Source organism: Rana temporaria, chromosome 1 (assembly GCF_905171775.1).
Source record: "Rana temporaria chromosome 1, aRanTem1.1, whole genome shotgun sequence".
Classification (NCBI taxonomy): Eukaryota; Metazoa; Chordata; class Amphibia; order Anura; family Ranidae; genus Rana; species Rana temporaria.
Window position 1 is genome coordinate 78,526,663 of NC_053489.1, and position 22,138 is coordinate 78,548,800.

Genomic DNA, 22,138 nt, shown 5'->3' on the forward strand with positions numbered 1-22,138 from the left:
AGGGTTGGATAAATGACCTCGTCGTTATGGAATCTAAGTTGGCTATGTAAAGTATACACTGCCCAGTCTTTAATGTTATGTTCTACCCTTTGATGTCTTGTTCTACCCTGTTTATTTTATTTTACGGATGTCTGTAATGCTGCGGGGGCTCCCATGGACCCCCATGTTTCCCTATGTATAAATAAAAAATTAAAAAAAAAAAAAAAAAAAAAATGTTCCTGCAAAACACACAAAGACGCTCTTTTCTAAATCGCTGGCATGGCCACAATTTTAAGTTTATCAACATAAATTTCATATCGATGCGTTCACAAGGGCCGTGTCTTTCAAACGGTGAAGTTGCTGTATCGATCGCATGTACGGTTGTGGATTTATTACGTTTTGTTTGAAGGCTTCGATAACTGATTTTGTGTGTGGATGAAAGCGTTTCTAATGGTATTTTGATTCCCTAAATAGCTTTCCTTACCTCAGTGCAGTCCTCCTCCCTCACCTCATGTGGAGAAAGCCTCTTGAGGGGGGAGGGGCGACCAGGCAAGTCAGGACACTCTCTATATTGCAGATAGAGAAAGGAGCTGTGTGATATTAGGCTTTATAAGTACTGAAGGAACACTGCTTGTATGTCCTAAAGATACTGTAGTGGTTATGGTGAATGGCTTTGGTGCGGGCTCAGCAATTCAGCATTCCCACTCGCATTTTCCTCAGGAAATGCATTGTCTAGTTAGTGGGAATGCTTTAATAAGCATTCCCAGTATTGATATTCGTTTTTTATTATTAGTGGGAATGCTTTAATAAGCATTCCCAGTATTGATATTCGTTTTTTATTATTCTTCTTCTTAATTTTATTCCGTACGTTTTTTGGCTCTGCGTAACTTCTGCATACTTTCAGCTATTGAGACCATTTAACTTTTAAAATGTTCGTCTCATTCAGCTAACGATGGGACTTCTTCAAGTTTTTTTGTACTATTTATACTTTTTAAAATATTAAGCTTTTAGACACTTTTTTTTAACATTGAAGTCAATGAGAACATCCTTTTTCCTGCTTCAAAACACACGTTCTGCCAAAAGTTTCAGCTCCTTCATACTTTCACTTACAGACACCAAACAAACTTTAAAGCGGTCACAAAATATTCAGCTATCCAAACATGACTTTTCAGATTGATATCTTTTACGGTTTTTGTGAAAACGCAATTTACGTTTAGCGATTTTTTCAGAAAATGGAATCGGTTATAATGTAACCCTATGGAAGGGATTTAGAGTGTGTCATGTGACCTTTAGAGTGGAGATCTTTGAAAACAAAAATTATCTTTAAAAAAAGGGCGAACAAATTGCTCTCACGCCCACAAGATCTACTTGTCATACACAATTTATATATCAAAACGTAGGTATGCTTGTCTGGTTTCAGGCAATGTGATCAGTTTTGTGATACGTATTTTAGTTTTAGTTCCAGGAGCTTCTAAAGGACAAGAGTGACAAAACCACTCTCATTGACCGTCCATGTTAAAAAAATTTAAAATTTTCCTGCAAAACACACAAAGACGCTCTTTTCTAAATCGCTGGCATGGCCACAATTTTAAGTTTATCAACATAAATTTCATATCGATGCGTTCACAAGGGCCGTGTCTTTCAAACGGTGAAGTCGCTGTATCGATCGCATGTACGGTTGTGGATTTATTACGTTTTGTTTGGAGGCATAATTAATGTATTGGTCTGTGAATTAAAAGGCGTTTGTAATGGAATTTCTTTCCATAAATAGCTTTCTACCTCAGTGCAATATTCCTCCTCACTGACCTGGGGGGAGGGGAAACCTCCTGAGGGGGGAGGGGCGACCAGGAAGTCAGGATACTCTCTACTTTGCAGATAGAGAAAGGAGCTGTGTGTCCTAAAGATAGTGTAGTGGTTATGGTGAATGGCTTTGGTGCGGGCTCAGCAATTCAGCATTCCCACTCGCATTTTCCTCAGGGAATGCATTTTCTAGTTCTTCTTCTTAATTTTAATTTTAATTTTATTATTCCGTACGTTTTTTGGCTCTGCGTAACTTCTGCATACTTTGAGCTATTGAGACCATTCAACTTTTAAAATGTTCATCTCGTTCAGCTAACGATGGGACTTCTTCAAGTTTTTTTGTACTATTTATACTTTTTAAAATATTAAGCTTTTAGACACTTTTTTTTAACATTGAAGTCAATGAGAACATCCTTTTTCCTGCTTCAAAACACACGTTCTGCCAAAAGTTTCAGCTCCTTCATACTTTCACTTACAGACACCAAACAAACTTTAAAGCGGTCACAAAATATTCAGCTATCCAAACATGACTTTTTAGATTGATATCTTATACGGTTTTTGTGAAAACGCAATTTACGTTTAGTGATTTTTTTATCGGTTATAATGTAATCCTATGGAGCAGGTTTAGAGTGTGTCATGTGACCTTTAGAGTGGAGATCTTTGAAAACAAAAATTATCTTTAAAAAAAGGGCGAACAAATTGCTCTCACGCCCACAAGATCTACTTGTCATACACAATTTATATATCAAAACGTAGGTATGCTTGTCTGGTTTCAGGCAATGTGATCAGTTTTGTGATACGTATTTTAGTTTTAGTTCCAGGAGCTTCTAAAGGACAAGAGTGACAAAACCACTCTCATTGACCGTCCATGTTAAAAATTTTAAAAATTTTCCTGCAAAACACACAAAGACGCTCTTTTCTAAATCGCTGGCATGGCCACAATTTTAAGTTTATCAACATAAATTTCATATCGATGCGTTCACAAGGGCCGCGTCTTTCAAACGGTGAAGTCGCTGTATCGATCGCATGTACGGTTGTGGATTTATTACGTTTTGTTTGGAGGCGTAATTAATGTATTGGTCTGTGAATTAAAAGGCGTTTGTAATGGAATTTCTTTCCATAAATAGCTTTCTACCTCAGTGCAATATTCCTCCTCACTGACCTGGGGGGAGGGGAAACCTCTTGAGGGGGGAGGGGCGACCAGGAAGTCAGCATACTCTCTACTTTGCAGATAGAGAAAGGAGCTGTGTGTCCTAAAGATAGTGTAGTGGTTATGGTGAATGGCTTTGGTGGGGGCTCAGCTATTCAGCATTCCCACTCGCATTTTCCTCAGGGAATGCATTTTCTAGTTCTTCTTCTTAATTAGTGGGAATGCTTTAATAAGCATTCCCAGTATTGATATTCGTTTTTTATTATTAGTGGGAATGCTTTAATAAGCATTCCCAGTATTGATATTCGTTTTTTATTATTCATCTTCTTCTTAATTAGTGGGAATGCTTTAATAAGCATTCCCAGTATTGATATTCGTTTTTTATTATTAGTGGGAATGCTTTAATAAGCATTCCCAGTATTGATATTCGTTTTTTATTATTAGTGGGAATGCTTTAATAAGCATTCCCAGTATTGATATTCGTTTTTTATTATTCTTAATTTTAATTTTAATTTTATTCCGTACGTTTTTTGGCTCTGCGTAACTTCTGCATACTTTCAGCTATTGAGACCATTCAACTTTTAAAATGTTCATCTCGTTCAGCTAACGATGGGACTTCTTCAAGTTTTTTTGTACTATTTATACTTTTTAAAATATTAAGCTTTTAGACACTTTTTTTTAACATTGAAGTCAATGAGAACATCCTTTTTCCTGCTTCAAAACACACGTTCTGCCAAAAGTTTCAGCTCCTTCATACTTTCACTTACAGACACCAAACAAACTTTAAAGCGGTCACAAAATATTCAGCTATCCAAACATGACTTTTCAGATTGATATCTTTTACGGTTTTTGTGAAAACGCAATTTACGTTTAGTGATTTTTTTATCGGTTATAATGTAATCCTATGGAGCAGGTTTAGAGTGTGTCATGTGACCTTTAGAGTGGAGATCATCCACAAAAAATATTATCTTTAAAAAAAGGGGGAACAAATTGCTCTCACGCCCACACGATCTACTTGTCATACACAATTTATATATCAAAACGTAGGTATGCTTGTCTGGTTTCAGGCAATGTGATCAGTTTTGTGATACGTATTTTAGTTTTAGTTCCAGGAGCTTCTAAAGGACAAGAGTCATGTTAAAAAGTCTAAAAAATGTTTCTGCAAAACACACAGACGCTCTTTTCTAAATCGCTGACATGGCCACATTTTTAAGTTTATCAACATAAATTTCATATCGATGCGTTCACAAGGGCCGTGTCTTTCAAACGGTGAAGTCACTGTATCGATCGCATGTACGGTTGTGGATTTATTACGTTTTGTTTGAAGGCTTCGATAACTGATTTTGCGTGTGGATGAAAGCGTTTCTAATGGTATTTTGATTCCCTAAATAGCTTTCCTTACCTCAGTGCAGTCCTCCTCCCCCACCTCATGTGGAGAAAGCCTCTTGAGGGGGGAGGGGCGACCAGTCAAGTCAGGACACTCTCTATATTGCAGATAGAGAAAGGAGCTGTGTGATATTAGGCTTTATAAGTACTGAACACTGCTTGTATGTCCTAAAGATAGTGTAGTGGTTATGGTGAATGGCTTTTGTGCGGGCTCAGCAATTCAGCTATTCAGCATTCCCACTCGCATTTTCCTCAGGAAATGCATTGTCTAGTTTTAATTTTATTATTCCGTACGTTTTTTGGCTCTGCGTAACTTCTGCATACTTTGAGCTATTGAGACCATTCAACTATTAAAATGTTCGTCTCGTTCAGCTAACGATGGGACTTCTTCAAGTTTTTTTGTACTATTTATACTTTTTAAAATATTAAGCTTTTAGACACTTTTTTTTAACATTGAAGTCAATGAGAACATGCTTTTTACCGCTTCAAAACACACGTTCTGCCAAAAGTTTCAGCTCCTTCATACTTTCACTTACAGACACCAAACAAACTTTAAAGCGGTCACAAAATATTCAGCTATCCAAACATGACTTTTTAGATTGATATCTTATACGGTTTTTGTGAAAACGCAATTTACGTTTAGTGATTTTTTTATCGGTTATAATGTAATCCTATGGAGCAGGTTTAGAGTGTGTCATGTGACCTTTAGAGTGGAGATCTTTGAAAACAAAAATTATCTTTAAAAAAAGGGCGAACAAATTGCTCTCACGCCCACAAGATCTACTTGTCATACACAATTTATATATCAAAACGTAGGTATGCTTGTCTGGTTTCAGGCAATGTGATCAGTTTTGCGATAGGCATTTGACTTTTAGTTCCAGGAGCTTCTAAAGGACAAGTGCCTCAAACGCCCTCCCATTGACCGTCATGTTAAAAAGTCTAAAAAAAATTCCTGCAAACACACAAAGACGCTCTTTTCTAAATCGCTGGCATGGCCACAATTTTAAGTTTATCAACATAAATTTCATATCGCTGCGTTCACAAGGGCCGTGTCTTTCAAACGGTGAAGTCGCTGTATCGATCGCATGTACGGTTGTGGATTTATTACGTTTTGTTTGGAGGCGTAATTAATGTATTGGTCTGTAAATTAAAAGGCGTTTGTAATGGAATTTCTTTCCATAAATAGCTTTCCTTACCTCAGTGCAATATTCCTCCTCACTGACCTGGGGGGAGGGGAAACCTCTTGAGGGGGGAGGGGCGACCAGGAAGTCAGCATACTCTCTACTTTGCAGATAGAGAAAGGAGCTGTGTGTCCTAAAGATAGTGTAGTGGTTATGGTGAATGGCTTTGGTGCGGGCTCAGCAATTCAGCATTCCCACTCGCATTTTCCTCAGGGAATGCATTTTCTAGTTCTTAATTTTAATTTTAATTTTATTATTCCGTACGTTTTTTGGCTCTGCGTAACTTCTGCATACTTTCAGCTATTGAGACCATTCAACTTTTAAAATGTTCATCTCGTTCAGCTAACGATGGGACTTCTTCAAGTTTTTTTGTACTATTTATACTTTTTAAAATATTAAGCTTTTAGACACTTTTTTTTAACATTGAAGTCAATGAGAACATCCTTTTTCCTGCTTCAAAACACACGTTCTGCCAAAAGTTTCAGCTCCTTCATACTTTCACTTACAGACACCAAACAAACTTTAAAGCGGTCACAAAATATTCAGCTATCCAAACATGACTTTTTAGATTGATATCTTATACGGTTTTTGTGAAAACGCAATTTACGTTTAGTGATTTTTTTATCGGTTATAATGTAATCCTATGGAGCAGGTTTAGAGTGTGTCATGTGACCTTTAGAGTGGAGATCTTTGAAAACAAAAATTATCTTTAAAAAAAGGGCGAACAAATTGCTCTCACGCCCACAAGATCTACTTGTCATACACAATTTATATATCAAAACGTAGGTATGCTTGTCTGGTTTCAGGCAATGTGATCAGTTTTGCGATAGGCATTTGACTTTTAGTTCCAGGAGCTTCTAAAGGACAAGTGCCTCAAACGCCCTCCCATTGACCGTCATGTTAAAAAGTCTAAAAAAAATTCCTGCAAAACACACAAAGACGCTCTTTTCTAAATCGCTGACATGGCCACATTTTTAAGTTTATCAACATAAATTTCATATCGATGCGTTCACAAAAGCCTTGTGTTTCAAATGGTGTAGTCGCTGTATCGATCGCATGTACGGTTGTGGATTTATTACGTTTTGTTTGAAGGCTACGATAACTGATTTTGCGTGTGGATGAAAGAGTTTCTAATGGTATTTTGATTCCCTAAATAGCTTTCCTTACCTCAGTGCAGTCCTCCTCCCCCACCTCATGTGGAGAAAGCCTCTTGAGGGGGAGGGGGGAGGGGCGACCAGGCAAGTCAGGACACTCTCTATATTGCAGATAGAGAAAGGAGCTGTGTGATATTAGGCTTTATAAGTACTGAAGGAACACTGCTTGTATGTCCTAAATATACTGTAGTGGTTATGGTGAATGGCTTTGGTGCGGGCTCAGCAATTCAGCATTCCCACTCGCATTTTCCTCAGGAAATGCATTGTCTAGTTTTAATTTTATTCCGTACGTTTTTTGGCTCTGCGTAACTTCTGCATACTTTCAGCTATTGAGACCATTTAACTTTTAAAATGTTCGTCTCATTCAGCTAACGATGGGACTTCTTCAAGTTTTTTTGTACTATTTATACTTTTTAAAATATTAAGCTTTTAGACACTTTTTTTTAACATTGAAGTCAATGAGAACATCCTTTTTCCTGCTTCAAAACACACGTTCTGCCAAAAGTTTCAGCTCCTTCATACTTTCACTTACAGACACCAAACAAACTTTAAAGCGGTCACAAAATATTCAGCTATCCAAACATGACTTTTTAGATTGATATCTTTTACGGTTTTTGTGAAAACGCAATTTACGTTTAGTGATTTTTTTATCGGTTATAATGTAATCCTATGGAGCAGGTTTAGAGTGTGTCATGTGACCTTTAGAGTGGAGATCTTTGAAAACAAAAATTATCTTTAAAAAAAGGGCGAACAAATTGCTCTCACGCCCACAAGATCTACTTGTCATACACAATTTATATATCAAAACGTAGGTATGCTTGTCTGGTTTCAGGCAATGTGATCAGTTTTGTGATACGTATTTGAGTTTTAGTTCCAGGAGCTTCTAAAGGACAAGAGTGACAAAACCACTCTCATTGACCGTCCATGTTAAAAATTTTCCTGCAAAACACACAAAGACGCTCTTTTCTAAATCGCTGGCATGGCCACAATTTTAAGTTTATCAACATAAATTTCATATCGATGCGTTCACAAGGGCCGTGTCTTTCAAACGGTGAAGTCGCTGTATCGATCGCATGTACGGTTGTGGATTTATTACGTTTTGTTTGGAGGCGTAATTAATGTATTGGTCTGTGAATTAAAAGGCGTTTGTAATGGAATTTCTTTCCATAAATAGCTTTCTACCTCAGTGCAATATTCCTCCTCACTGACCTGGGGGGAGGGGAAACCTCTTGAGGGGGGAGGGGCGACCAGGAAGTCAGCATACTCTCTACTTTGCAGATAGAGAAAGGAGCTGTGTGTCCTAAAGATAGTGTAGTGGTTATGGTGAATGGCTTTGGTGCGGGCTCAGCAATTCAGCATTCCCACTCGCATTTTCCTCAGGGAATGCATTTTCTAGTCGTTTTTTATTATTCTTTTTATTCTTATCCTTTATTCCGTACGTTTTTTGGCTCTGCGTAACTTCTGCATACTTTGAGCTATTGAGACCATTCAACTATTAAAATGTTCGTCTCGTTCAGCTAACGATGGGACTTCTTCATGTTTTTTTGTACTATTTATATTTTTTAAAATATTAAGCTTTTAGACACTTTTTTTTAACATTGAAGTCAATGAGAACATGCTTTTTACCGCTTCAAAACACAAGTTCTGCCAAAAGTTTCAGCTCCTTCATACTTTCACTTACAGACACCAAACAAACTTTAAAGCGGTCACAAAATATTCAGCTATCCAAACATGACTTTTTAGATTGATATCTTTTACGGTTTTTGTGAAAACGCAATTTACGTTTAGTGATATTTTATCGGTTATAATGTAATCCTATGGAGCAGGTTTAGAGTGTGTCATGTGACCTTTAGAGTGCAGATCATCCACAAAAAATATTATCTTTAAAAAAAGGGGGAACAAATTGCTCTCACGCCCACAAGATCTACTTGTCATACACAATTTATATATCAAAACGTAGGTATGCTTGTCTGGTTTCAGGCAATGTGATCAGTTTTGTGATACGTATTTGAGTTTTAGTTCCAGGAGCTTCTAAAGGACAAGAGTCATGTTAAAAAGTCTAAAAAATGTTTCTGCAAAACACACAAAGACGCTCTTTTCTAAATCGCTGACATGGCCACATTTTTTAGTTTATCAACATAAATTTCATATCGATGCGTTCACAAGGGCCGTGTCTTTCAAACGGTGAAGTCGCTGTATCGATCGCATGTACGGTTGTGGATTTATTACGTTTTGTTTGAAGGCTTCGATAACTGATTTTGTGTGTGGATGAAAGCGTTTCTAATGGTATTTTGATTCCCTAAATAGCTTTCCTTACCTCAGTGCAGTCCTCCTCCCCCACCTCATGTGGAGAAAGCCTCTTGAGGGGGGAGGGGCGACCAGTCAAGTCAGGACACTCTCTATATTGCAGATAGAGAAAGGAGCTGTGTGATATTAGGCTTTATAAGTACTGAAGGAACACTGCTTGTATGTCCTAATGATAGTGTAGTGGTTATGGTGAATGGATTTTGTGCGGGCTCAGCAATTCAGCTATTCAGCATTCCCACTCGCATTTTCCTCAGGAAATGCATTGTCTAGTTCTTAATTTTAATTTTAATTTTATTCCGTACGTTTTTTGGCTCTGCGTAACTTCTGCATACTTTCAGCTATTGAGACCATTTAACTTTTAAAATGTTCGTCTCATTCAGCTAACGATGGGACTTCTTCAAGTTTTTTTGTACTATTTATACTTTTTAAAATATTAAGCTTTTAGACACTTTTTTTTAACATTGAAGTCAATGAGAACATCCTTTTTCCTGCTTCAAAACACACGTTCTGCCAAAAGTTTCAGCTCCTTCATACTTTCACTTACAGACACCAAACAAACTTTAAAGCGGTCACAAAATATTCAGCTATCCAAGCATGACTTTTCAGATTGATATCTTTTACGGTTTTTGTGAAAACGCAATTTACGTTTAGCGATTTTTTCAGAAAATGGAATCGGTTATAATGTAACCCTATGGAAGGGATTTAGAGTGTGTCATGTGACCTTTACAGTGGAGATCTTTGAAAACAAAAATTATCTTTAAAAAAAGGGCGAACAAATTGCTCTCACGCCCACAAGATCTACTTGTCATACACAATTTATATATCAAAACGTAGGTATGCTTGTCTGGTTTCAGGCAATGTGATCAGTTTTGTGATACGTATTTTAGTTCCAGGAGCTTCTAAAGGACAAGAGCGACAAACCCACTCTCATTGACCGTCATGTTAAAAATTTTAAAAATTTTCCTGCAAAACACACAAAGACGCTCTTTTCTAAATCACTGGCATGGCCACAATTTTAAGTTTATCAACATAAATTTCATATCGATGTGTTCACAAGGGCCGTGTCTTTCAAACGGTGAAGTCGCTGTATCGATCGCATGTACGGTTGTGGATTTATTACGTTTTGTTTGGAGGCGTAATTAATGTATTGGTCTGTGAATTAAAAGGCGTTTGTAATGGAATTTCTTTCCATAAATAGCTTTCTACCTCAGTGCAATATTCCTCCTCACTGACCTGGGGGGAGGGGGGGAAACCTCTTGAGGGGGGAGGGGCGACCAGGAAGTCAGCATACTCTCTACTTTGCAGATAGAGAAAGGAGCTGTGTGTCCTAAAGATAGTGTAGTGGTTATGGTGAATGGCTTTGGTGCGGGCTCAGCAATTCAGCATTCCCACTCGCATTTTCCTCAGGGAATGCATTTTCTAGTTTTAATTTTAATTTTATTCCGTACGTTTTTTGGCTCTGCGTAACTTCTGCATACTTTCAGCTATTGAGACCATTCAACTTTTAAAATGTTCATCTCGTTCAGCTAACGATGGGACTTCAAGTTTTTTTGTACTATTTATACTTTTTAAAATATTAAGCTTTTAGACACTTTTTTTAACATTGAAGTCAATGAGAACATCCTTTTTCCTGCTCCAAAACACACGTTCTGCCAAAAGTTTCAGCTCCTTCATACTTTCACTTACAGACACCAAACAAACTTTAAAGCGGTCACAAAATATTCAGCTATCCAAACATGACTTTTTAGATTGATATCTTTTACGGTTTTTGTGAAAACGCAATTTACGTTTAGTGATTTTGTCAGAAAATTTTATCGGTTATAATGTAATCCTATGGAGGGGATTTAGAGTGTGTCATGTGACCTTTACAGTGGAGATCACTGGAAAAAATTATTATCTTTAAAAAAAGGGGAAACAAATTGCTCTCACGCCCACAAGATCTACTTGTCATACACAATTTATATATCAAAACGTAGGTATTGTTGTCTGGTTTCAGGCAATGTGATCAGTTTTGCGATAGGCATTTGACTTTTAGTTCCAGGAGCTTCTAAAGGACAAGCGCCTCAAACTCCCTCCCATTGACCGTCATGTTAAAAAGTCTAAAAAATGTTTCTGCAAAACACACAAAGACGCTCTTTTCTAAATCGCTGACATGGCCATATTTTTAAGTTTATCAACATGAATTTCATATCGATGCGTTCACAAGGGCCGTGTCTTTCAAACGGTGAAGTCGCTGTATTGATCGCTTGTACGGTTGTGGATTTATTAAGTTTTGTTTGAAGGCGTATTTCACGTATTTGGTCTGTGAATTAAAAGCGTTTGTAATGGTATTTCTTTCCATAAATAGCTTTCCTTACCTCAGTGCAATATTCCTCCTCACTGACCTGGGGGAGGGGGAGAAAACCTCTTGAGGGGGGAGGGGCGACCAGGAAGTCAGGATACTCTCTACTTTGCAGATAGAGAAAGGAGCTGTGTGTCCTAAAGATAGTGTAGTGGTTATGGTGAATGGCTTTGGCTCGGGCTCAGCTATTCAGCATTCCCACTCGCATTTTCCTCAGGAAATGCATTTTCTAATTATGTCTAAAGCCTCAATTTTCAGACGGGAAATGTATGATGACAAGCTGTTGTCACAAAAATCTGACCATTTGTATGCTCCATCGGACAATTGTTTTCGGATTTTCCATTGACAAATGTGGGATAGCACGCTTTAAAAATTGTCCGCCAACAAATCCGTCGGACAAAACTCCAAAGTACAAACACGCATTCTCAGAAGCAATGCTCACCATAAACACAACATTAGCAGGAAGAGCTTAAAAACCACATTGTTTCATGTTTGTTGGCCGACAATTCTTTGCAATACAAGTTCCTGGCCAACGCCCTTCGTACAAAAAGACCTACGCTTTGTCCGATGAAAATCTGATCGTGTGTATGAGGCTTTAAGGAATGCAGACACTGCACATTTCCTCATGAGAACTCTGCAAGAGCATCAACTGATTAGACTGAATACAGACACTCCCATTCAGGAATCAGACTTCCAAGAATAAAGTAAAAAACTGTTTTTCCTCAACAGAAACAGGTGGGACAAGTTACAAAGTTCATTAAAATCCTTGCACTGTACACCAATCACCCAGAGGGGAGTTTTACTTCATTTTTTTTTCTCTCAATAAAAGTGATGTTACTCTGAAACACCTTCCCGCCCACCACATCGTCCCTTTAAATAGTTCTTAACGCCAGGGGGGCTGGAGGAATCGGCAATTGGACCCATTCCCATTGGCTAGAGAGCTTTACCCCAGACAGAGCCGTTTTTGACAGTGCGATCTTTGTGTGTTAGGTGGTTGCAAAGGAGTTAAAGGAGTATGTATAACCAAAATATTTTTTTGACAAAGTTGGAAAGGGTTTAAAAAAAAATAATAAATAATAATAAATAAAGAAAAATCTGATTTTTTTGCCTGTTTGTGGACCTTCAGGGAAACTGCATGTCCTGAAGTCGCAACTGAAAGTGAAGAAATCTACAAAATGAGGCAAGGACATGTGTCCCTACTGAAAGGTTTACCTTTACCTCTTGTTCTGGTGACAATGCTAAAATCAAGGATTTCCCCTACTATCTTTGTCAATGGTCACCAGTACAAATACGGAAGTGAAAATACACTGCTCAAAAAAATTAAAGGAACACCTTTGAATCAGAACTCCTGGGATATTGATCTGGTCAGTTAAAGTGGCAGAGGGGGAGGGGTGTATACAGTGAGGGTTGTTAATTTCAATTAACAGCAAAGCAGCTGAAACTGATTAACAACAGGTGCACTAGATGGGCAACAATGAGACGACCCCCAAAACAGGAATGTTTTTTCAGGTGGAGGTGTCTGCCATTTTTTTCCCTACTCATCTTTTCTGACCGTTTTCCACTATTTTTGCATTTGGCTAGGGTCAGTGTCACTACTGGTAGCATGAGGCGATACTTGGACCCTATAAAGTTTGCACAGGCAGTCCAACTCCTCCAGGATGGCACCTCAATACGTGTCATTGCCAGGTTTGCTGTGTCTCCCAGCACAAGAGTCTCAAGAGCATGGAGGAGATTCCAGGAGACAGGCAGTTACTCTAGGAGAGCTGGACAGAGCCAGAGAAGGTCCTTAACCCATCAGCAGGACTAGTATCTGCTCCTTTGTGCAAGGAGGAACAGGATGAGCACTGCAAGAGACCTACAAAATGACCTCTAGCAGGCCACTGGTGTGAATTTCTCTGACCAAACAATTAGAAACAGACTTCATGGGGGGGTGGCCGGAGGGCCCGACGTCCTCTAGTGTGCTCACTGCCAGACACTGTGGAGCTCGATTGGCATTTTCCATTGAACACCAGAATTGGCAGGTCCGCCACTGGTGCCCCATACTTTTCACAGATGAGAGCAGGTTCACCCTGAGCATATGTGACAGACGTGAAAGGGTCTGGAGAAGCCGCGGAGAACTTTATGCTGCCTGTTACATCATTCAGCATGACCGGTTTTGGTGGTGGGTCAGTGATGGTCTGGGGAGGCATATACATTGAGGGACGCACAGACCTCTACAGGCTACACAATGGCACCCTGACTGCCATTAGGCATCAGGATGAAATCCTTGGACCCATTGTCAGACCCTATTCTGGTGCAGTGGGTCCTGGGTTTCTCCTGGTGCACGACAATGCCCGGTCTCATGTGGCGAGAGCATGCAGCCAGTTCCTGGAGGATAAAGAAATTGATACCATTGAATGGCCCCCACACTCATCTGCCCTAAATCCAAAAGAACACCTCTGGGACATTATGTTTCAGCCCATCCAGTGCAGCCAGGTTGCACCTCAGTCTGTTCAGGAGCTCAGTGATGCTCTGGTCCAGATCTGGGAGGAAATTCTCCAGAACTCCTTCCGTCGTCTCAGGAGCATTTCCTGATGTTGTCAGGCATGCATACAAGAACTTGGGGGCCATACAAACTACTGAGTACCATTTAGAGTTGTCGCAATGAAATTTCAGCAAAATGGACTAGCTTGCTGCATCATTTTTTCACTTTGATTTTCAGGGTGTCTTTGAATTCAGCCCTCTGTAGTTGGTTGATTTTCACTTCCATCAAATGATGTGCCATCCTTTCATTCCTAACACACTACCCAGTCCATATCAGTATAGATATCCAGCATGAGATTTTTGCCCATTGAGATCTGATATGTTTTCAAAGTGTTCCTTTAATTTTTTTGAGCAGAGTACATACACAGACAGATCAGCCATAACATTATTATCACTAACAGGTAATGTGAACAACCGATTATCTCATTACAATGGCACCTGAAAGTTGGTGGGATATATTAGGCAGCAAGCGAACAAGTTGTCCCTGAAGTTTATGTATTGAAAGTAAAAAAGATGGTCAAGTGTAAGGATTTGTGCGACTTTGACAAGGATCAAATTGTAATGACAAGACAATTAAGTCAATTAACTGCAAAACTGCAGCTCTCATGGGACGTTCTCAGTCTGCAGTGGTCAGGACTGACCAAAAGTGGCCCAAAAAGGAAGAAAAACCAGAGACCAGGTCATGGGCAGCTAAAGCTCACTGATGCACATGGTGAGCATAGGCTGGTCTGTGTATTCTAATTCAATAGAAGAGCTACTGTAGCTCACATTTCTGAAACGGTTAAATGTTCGTTCCAGCAGAAAGGTGCACAGGGCATTAGTTTGTTGTGTATGGGGCCGAGTTGCCACAGAACCAGTCAGTGTGCCCATGCTGACCTGTGTCTACAACCAAAAACAATTTTAATGAGCACATGAGCATCATAACTGGACCACACAGGGGTTGCATTGTCTAATGAATTCAAGAATGGTTTGAGGAACACAATTTGAGGTGTTGAGGTGCCCAAATTGGGCAGATCTCAATCCAATCGAGAATCTGTGGGATGTGCTGGAAAAACAAGTCCGATCCATGAAGGCCCCACCTCACAACTTACAGGACCTGCTACTGATAGCTTGGTGCCAGAGCATACCTTCAGAGGTCTATTCGAGTCCATACCTTGACAGGTTATGGTGGGTGGTCAGAATGTTCTGACCGATTAAGATATAGATCTATCCATCTATCTATAGATATAAGTATATATATTTACACACACACACACACACACACACACAAAATATGCCGCTTGGAGCTCATGCACATTTGTTGTGCAACATAAAAAAAGTGCATATTTTCAGTCTGGGATACAGCCCACCGCCAGCTATACATACAGTACAGACCAAAAGTTTGGACACACCTTCTCATTCAAAGAGTTTTCTTTATTTTCATGACTATGAAAATTGTAGATTCACACTGAAGGCATCAAAACTATGAATTAACACATGTGGAATTATACATAACAAAAAAGTGTGAAACAACTGAAAATACATTTCATATTCTAGGTTCTTTAAAGTAGCCACCTTTTGCTTTGATGAGCTTCAGGAGGTAGTCACCTGGCACAGCACCCCACTACTCTCCTTCTTGGTCAAATAGCCCTTACACAGCCTGGAGGTGTGTTTGGGGTCATTGTCCTGTTGAAAAATAAATGATGGTCCAACTAAACGCAAACTGGATGGAATAGCATGCCGCTGCAAGATGCTGTGGTAGCCATGCTGGTTCAGTATGCCTTCAATTTTGAATAAATCCAACAGTGTCACCAGCAAAGCACCCCCACACCATCACACCTCCTCCTCCATGCTTCACAGTGGGAACCAGGCATGTAGAGTCCATCCGTTCACCTTTTCTGCGTCGCACAAAGACACGGGGGATGGAACCAAAGATCTCAAGTTTGGACTCATCAGACCAAAGCACAGATTTCCACTGGTCTAATGTCCATTCCTTGTGTTCTTTAGCCCAAACAAGTCTCTTCTGCTTGTTGCCTTTCTTTAGCAGTGGTTTCCTAGCAGATATTCTACCATGAAGGCCTGATTCACACAGTCTCCTCTTAACAGTTCTAGAGATGTGTCTGCTGCAAAAGGTGGCTACTTTGAAGAACCTAGAATATGAAATATATTTTCAGTTGTTTCACACTTTTTTGTTATGTATAATTCCACATGTGTTAATTCATAGTTTTGATGCCTTCAGTGTGAATCTACAATTTTCATAGTCATGAAAATAAAGAAAACTCTTTGAATGAGAAGGTGTGTCCAAACTTTTGGTCTGCACTGTACGTTCAAGTGTTCCCTTACATACACAGCCATATGAGACTTTCTACATTTGGGGCACAACCACATTTGTGAGTACTGCTTGAAAATTTACTTTTTTTATATCCTTTCATATGGAAAGTCAATTGGGGACTCAGACGAAAAAGTACAAAACCACCCAGATAGCATTTTCTTCAAAAAGGGCCAATGTGAGACCAGAGGCCTCATGTAAATAGGGCACTTCCATTACAACAATAATTAGATATTCTTGAATGCCAATTATTACATTTTATATGAGAACGTGGTAGTAAATTCATACCTCTGTTTTTGACATCTGGAATAACTAGAACAGATGAAGGAGATACACCGTATGCGTTATAGGCAACAACTGAAACTTGAACAGCATCCTTTGGGACAGTGACATTGTATTGTCGATCATGTTTTGGCACAGCATAAGCATCAAGGAAGTTTTTAGATGTTCCAATGGTTATATTGTATCCCAATATTTCTCCATTAGCATAAGTCCCCAAATCCTGGTAGGAATAAAAACAAATGTAAAGTTTGTATTATTAGTGAAATTGGAAAGACTTGAACATCATTTAAATCAGTATTTTTTGCTAGAAAATTACTTAGAACCCCCAAACATATATTTTTAAAGCGGAGGCGAAGGAGGAAGAAAAAGAAATAAGGAGAAAAAGAAGAAAGCCATTAATTTCAATGGGCTTCCTAACACGTGAGAATGCATGATTTTTTTGAAATGGTGTTGCACCTAACCACATGGTAGTGTGGCAGCTGTGCACATCTGCAGAGGGCAGTGTGTTTCCTTGCAGTGCAGGAAAAAGCATGTGTTCCTGTGCCAAAAGTGGTGTGAACAAGCCCTAAAGGTTATTCTAGGTAAGGGAATGGGACAGACCTGGAAGTGTTTCTGATAAAAATTTAATTCGAAATCAGCAGCAAATCCTGAAGTTGCTGACCTCTAATAACACAATTACCTGTCCAGTGGTCCAGCGCGGTCCTCACCCAGCCTAGTTCTTCACTAGCCTTCAGGTTCCTGGCACTGGCTTCCTAACTGTGGGCAGCTGGCTATGCCAACATCTGTATGAGTCTAAAATGGTCACCTAGGCAATCCAGATGAAAGTGGGAGCAGGGCCGGCGCTAGCAATAGGCGGGACAGGCGGCTGCCTAGGGCGCCAGGGTAGGGGGGGCGGCAAAATCTGGATCCCCAGCCACTTGCTGGGGATTCAGATAATTAAAATACCTCCAGGACCGGCATTTTTTAAATACATGCCTTATGGCGCATTGGTGCCAGGCTAGGGGGCGGTTGCGCATGTGACTACATCCCAGACGGACCGCTCTATCCTCAGCCTGCAGTGCTGCCCTAGAAGCGGCAGTGAGGAGATGAGGGGAGAGACCTGGGACGAGGAGCAGCCGGCCGGAAGTGCCACATGATCGGTGGAGGTGGATGAGATGGAAGCCCTAAATGCACTGTCGCTTGCCGCGATATCCGCTCCCCCCTCCTCCTGGGCGCCCGGGATCTGGTGTGCAAGGACAGGCAGGCGCAGCACAACTCTCCTGGAGAGTAAAGTAATCACCCGCCGCTGGCTCAGCAGGTATAGTGGAAACACAGGCAGCACTCAATAGTCACAAAAAATAAAACATTGACGCTGCTTTTAATTTACAAGTGCATTGCACTGTGTACAGAGGGGATACTTATATGTGTGTGGGGGGGACACAGACGTGCAGGTGGGTACTGATATGTGTGTGTGGGGGGGGGGGGGGGGAGACAGACGTGCAGGGGGTACTGATATGTGTGTGGGGGGACACAGACGTGCAGGGGGGTACTGATATGTGTGGGGGGGGGGGACAGACATGCAGGGGGTACCGATATGTGTGTGTGGGGGGGGACAGACGTGCAGGGGGGTACTGATATGTATGTGGGGGGGGACAGACGTGCAGGGGGGTACTGTCTGATATGTGTGTGGAGGGGGACAGACGTGCAGGGGGTACTGATATGTGGGGGGGGGGGGGGTCAGATGTGCAGGGGGTACTGATATGTGTGTGTGTGGGGGGGGGGAACAGACGTGCAGGGGGTACTGATATGTGTGTGGGGGGGGGGACAGACGTGCAGGGGGTACTGATATGTGTGTGTGTGGGGGGGGGGGGGGGGGAACAGACGTGCAGGGGGATACTGATGTGTGTGGGGGGGGGGGACAGGCAGACGTGCAGGGGGGTACTGATGTGTGTGTAGGGGGGGGGACAAATGTGCAGGGGGTACCAATATGTGTGTGGGGGGGACAAAAAGACGTGCAGGGGGTACTGATGTGTGTGTGGGGGGGGGGAACAGACATGCAGGGGGTACTGATATGTGTCTGGGGGGGACGGATGGACAGATGTGTGTGGGGGGGGGGACAGGTGTGCAGGGGGGTACAGAGGGGGAACAGATGTGTGGGGGGGCAGATGTGCAGGGGGGTACAGAGGGGGAACAGATGTGTGTGGGGGACAGATGTACAGAGGGGGAACAGATGTGTGTGGGGGACAGATGTACAGAGGGGGAACAGATGTGTGTGTGTGTGTGGGGGGGGGGCAGATGTGCAGGGGGTACAGAGAGGAACAGATATGTGTGTGCAGGGGGGTACAGAGGGGGTGATAATCTGAGACCTGAAAATACAGGAATTGGGGCAATTTGAGGTGTGAAGGTTCAAGTCCATCTTTGTAAAATAAAAAAATAAATGCAGATCTTTTTGCAAATACAAAAATGTGCATTTATTATTGTTTCTAGTAAGAACCTGTAAAACCTTGTCAGTGTATCTGTCTGCTTGTACAGACAGGCAGTTACACAGTGGACTGTGGACCACGGCTGGCGTGAGAAAGCGAGCTGGTGCCATCCACTATTTGTCTTCGGGCCGGGTCCAGAGGCACAGGTGCAAGCCTGTGGACCACGGCTGAAGAAATGGGTGCCGCAAAATTTTTAGTGAGGGGCAGAGCGTGCATGCGTGGGGGGGGGGGGGGGTTGCGCAAAATTAGGTTTCGCCTAGGGTGTCAAAACTCCTTGCACCAGCCCTGTTACCATGTGTTTTACTATCAGTCACTAAGGGGTTAATGAACAATGAATTGTAGTATCTCCCGGGGGCCCCAGGATTGTATTGGTGATTTTCTGGAAACGGTAAATGCAGCCTTTAATTCTCACACCGAGATAAGATGGTGATTTATATTATTTATTTCTGACAGTTAATTTTGGCCAACTGACAAATCATTGGATCTATTTTTAGCTGAGGTCGGTGAGATCTGAAAATTGAAGACTGGCAGATAAAAATCCTGTCCTAACCTCGATCTCCAGACATATTAATATATTTTTTCAAAGTGAGCGTTAACCACTTCCCGCCTGGTCAATAGCATATTGACACCCAGGGAAGTGGCTCTGTTATGCTGACTGGGCGCGTGCAGCGCGTTGATCGTGAGTGTGCGGCGTGTCAGTATGCCCCCATCAAAAATGCCTCCGTCAAAACTGCCCCATCAAAAACACCCCCATCAAAACGGCCCCATCAAAAACTGCCTTCATCAGAAATGTCCCCAATCAAATCGCCCCATCAAAATGCCCCCATCTAATTGCCCCATCAAAACTGCCTCATAAAAATAGCCCTATCAAAACTGCCTCCATAAAAACTGCCTCCATAAAATTGTCACTATGAAAACTGCCCCCAAACTGCCCCATCAAAACAGCCTCCAAACTGTCCCATAACATTCCTCTATTATAAAACACTAGCTGAATACCCGGCGTTGCCCGGTCTTCCTATCTTACCCTTTTGGGGAGGAAAATCATAGTAATATAAATATACCCATCTTTTATATAAGGGTGTAGGTAAGGGTTAATTTAACTGTCATATATTTTTATTTGGCATATAAGTAATATGTGTACCAGGTATTATTGAAATATCTCCAGGCGTACAGAAGTTATGTGGGAACATACATTTCCCATTGATTTGCATGGGACTTTAAACAAAAACCCCGACCCTCACAAATGGGGGTAGTTAAGGGATAAATTAACTATCCTATAGTTTAAGTGGACATATAAGTAACATGTGACCAAGTGTTATCGAAATATCTACAGCCGTTTGGAAGTTATGAAGTAACATGTATTTCCCATAGAGTTGAATGGGACTTTAAAGAAAAACCCCGACCATGGCAAATGGGGGTGGGTAAGGGTTAAACCACCTATCCTATGTTTGTTGCTGACATATAAGTGTGTAGTGGTTAGCACTTTCACCTAGCAGCAAGAAGGGTCGCTGGTTCGAATCCTGACCATGACGCCATCTGCCTGGAGTTTGCATGTTCTCCCTGTGTGGGTTTCCTCCGGGTACCCCGGTTTCCTCCCACACTATAAAGACATGCTAGTAAGTGGTGGTGGTGGGTTTGGTAACTAGGACACACTTTCACAGGGTCTCCTAAAATGCCATTGCATATCACTTTAAACAGAAGGTTTATGTCCATCTGCATATTTTATTGGGAGAATGATCTAGATCAGGGGTGGCAAACTCAAATTCAAATTCATCGGGGGCCACATTAGCAGTATGGTTGCCCTCAAAGGGGGTGCCGAAGGATGGGGTGGGGTAGGATGGGATGGGGGTGGATGGGGTGGGATAGGGTAAGGTGGAGTGGGATAGGATAGGATGGGGGTGGGGTAGGATGGGATGGGATGGGCTACCTGACATACACAATGACTTCACCTACCTGACATACACTGACCTCACCTACCTGACTATTTTCTATTGATTACTGATGAACGTTTATTTACTTGACACACACTGCACTGGCATGCACTGACCTAAACTAACAGAGGACGTCCAGATGTACATAAACTGACTGCTCCATGCTTTAGAGAGATGTACACAGACAGACAATCAAATTAGGAGAGAGTAGATCGCACACACAGATTATAGAATGAGGCCTACTACAAACATACACCCAACATTAGAAAAAGGATGACTAGCATCCAGTAGGGTAGCTTAGTGTAGGTCCTGCCCTAGAAGAGTCTACCTTTCCGTGGTGGGCAGGCTTGGAATCTCTTGGTCAAATGTGTGTCAGCGAATGGGTGAGAGGATCACTAGATCTTCACTTCTGGCCAATTGATTTTACCAAAGGACTCTTGGTTTATTCAGAGTATAAATAGTTGGAAAAGGAAAAGTGTGTATAGATCCATAATTATACTTTCATAAAACACAAAATAAAAAAATTGGTATATTTACATTTGAATTGCTTCCTCTTTTATTTAATCCTTTCATGACCGGGGCTCATTACCACTTGGATGCACAGGCCACATTTGTAAGGCTGGAAGGGGCTCTATGGCTACTTCTTCCACTTATGGTGTGTAGGGATGTTTAACCACTTAAGGACCGGACCAATATGCTGCTAAATGACCCAAGGGGTTTTTACAATTCGGCACTGCGTCGCTTTAACAGACAATTGCGCCGTGGTGCGACGTGGCTTCCAAACAAAATTGACATCCTTTTTTCCCCACAAATAGAGCTTTCTTTTGGTGGTATTTGATCACCTCTGCGGTTTTTATTTTTTGCGCTATAAACAAAAATAGAGCGACAATTTTGAAAAAAATGCAATATTTTTTACTTTTTGCTATAATAAATATCCCCCAAAAACATATAAAAATTATTTTTTTTCCTCAGTTTAGGTCGATACGTATTCTTCTACCTATTTTTGGTAAAAAAAAAAAAAATCGCAATAAGCGTTTATCGATTGGTTTGCGCAAAATTTATAGCGTTTACAAAAACAGGGGATAGTTGTATTATTATTTTTTTTTTACTACTAATGGCGGCGATCAGTGATTATTTTCATGACTGCGACATTATGGCGGACACTTCGGACAATTTTGACACATTTTTGGGACCATTGTCATTTTCACAGCAAAAAATGCATTTAAATTGCATTGTTTATTGTGAAAATGACAGTTGCAGTTTGGGAGTTAACCACAGGGGGCGCTGTAGGAGGTAGGGTTCACCTAGTGTGTGTTTACAACAGTAGGGGGGTG

The 22,138-nt window shown here is 41.0% G+C and overlaps 1 protein-coding gene across 2 annotated transcripts in view; it reads right to left on the reverse strand.

The window, feature by feature from the left end:
* The window catches only part of IL6ST (interleukin 6 cytokine family signal transducer), a 132,156-nt gene that overhangs the window by 34,430 nt on the left and 75,588 nt on the right, over positions 1–22,138 (reverse strand). For both annotated transcript variants that reach the window (XM_040339495.1, XM_040339501.1), the window contains one exon: positions 16,418–16,631. In XM_040339495.1, the coding sequence (XP_040195429.1) occupies positions 16,418–16,631 (214 nt within the window). The remainder of the gene's footprint in view (positions 1–16,417; positions 16,632–22,138) is intronic.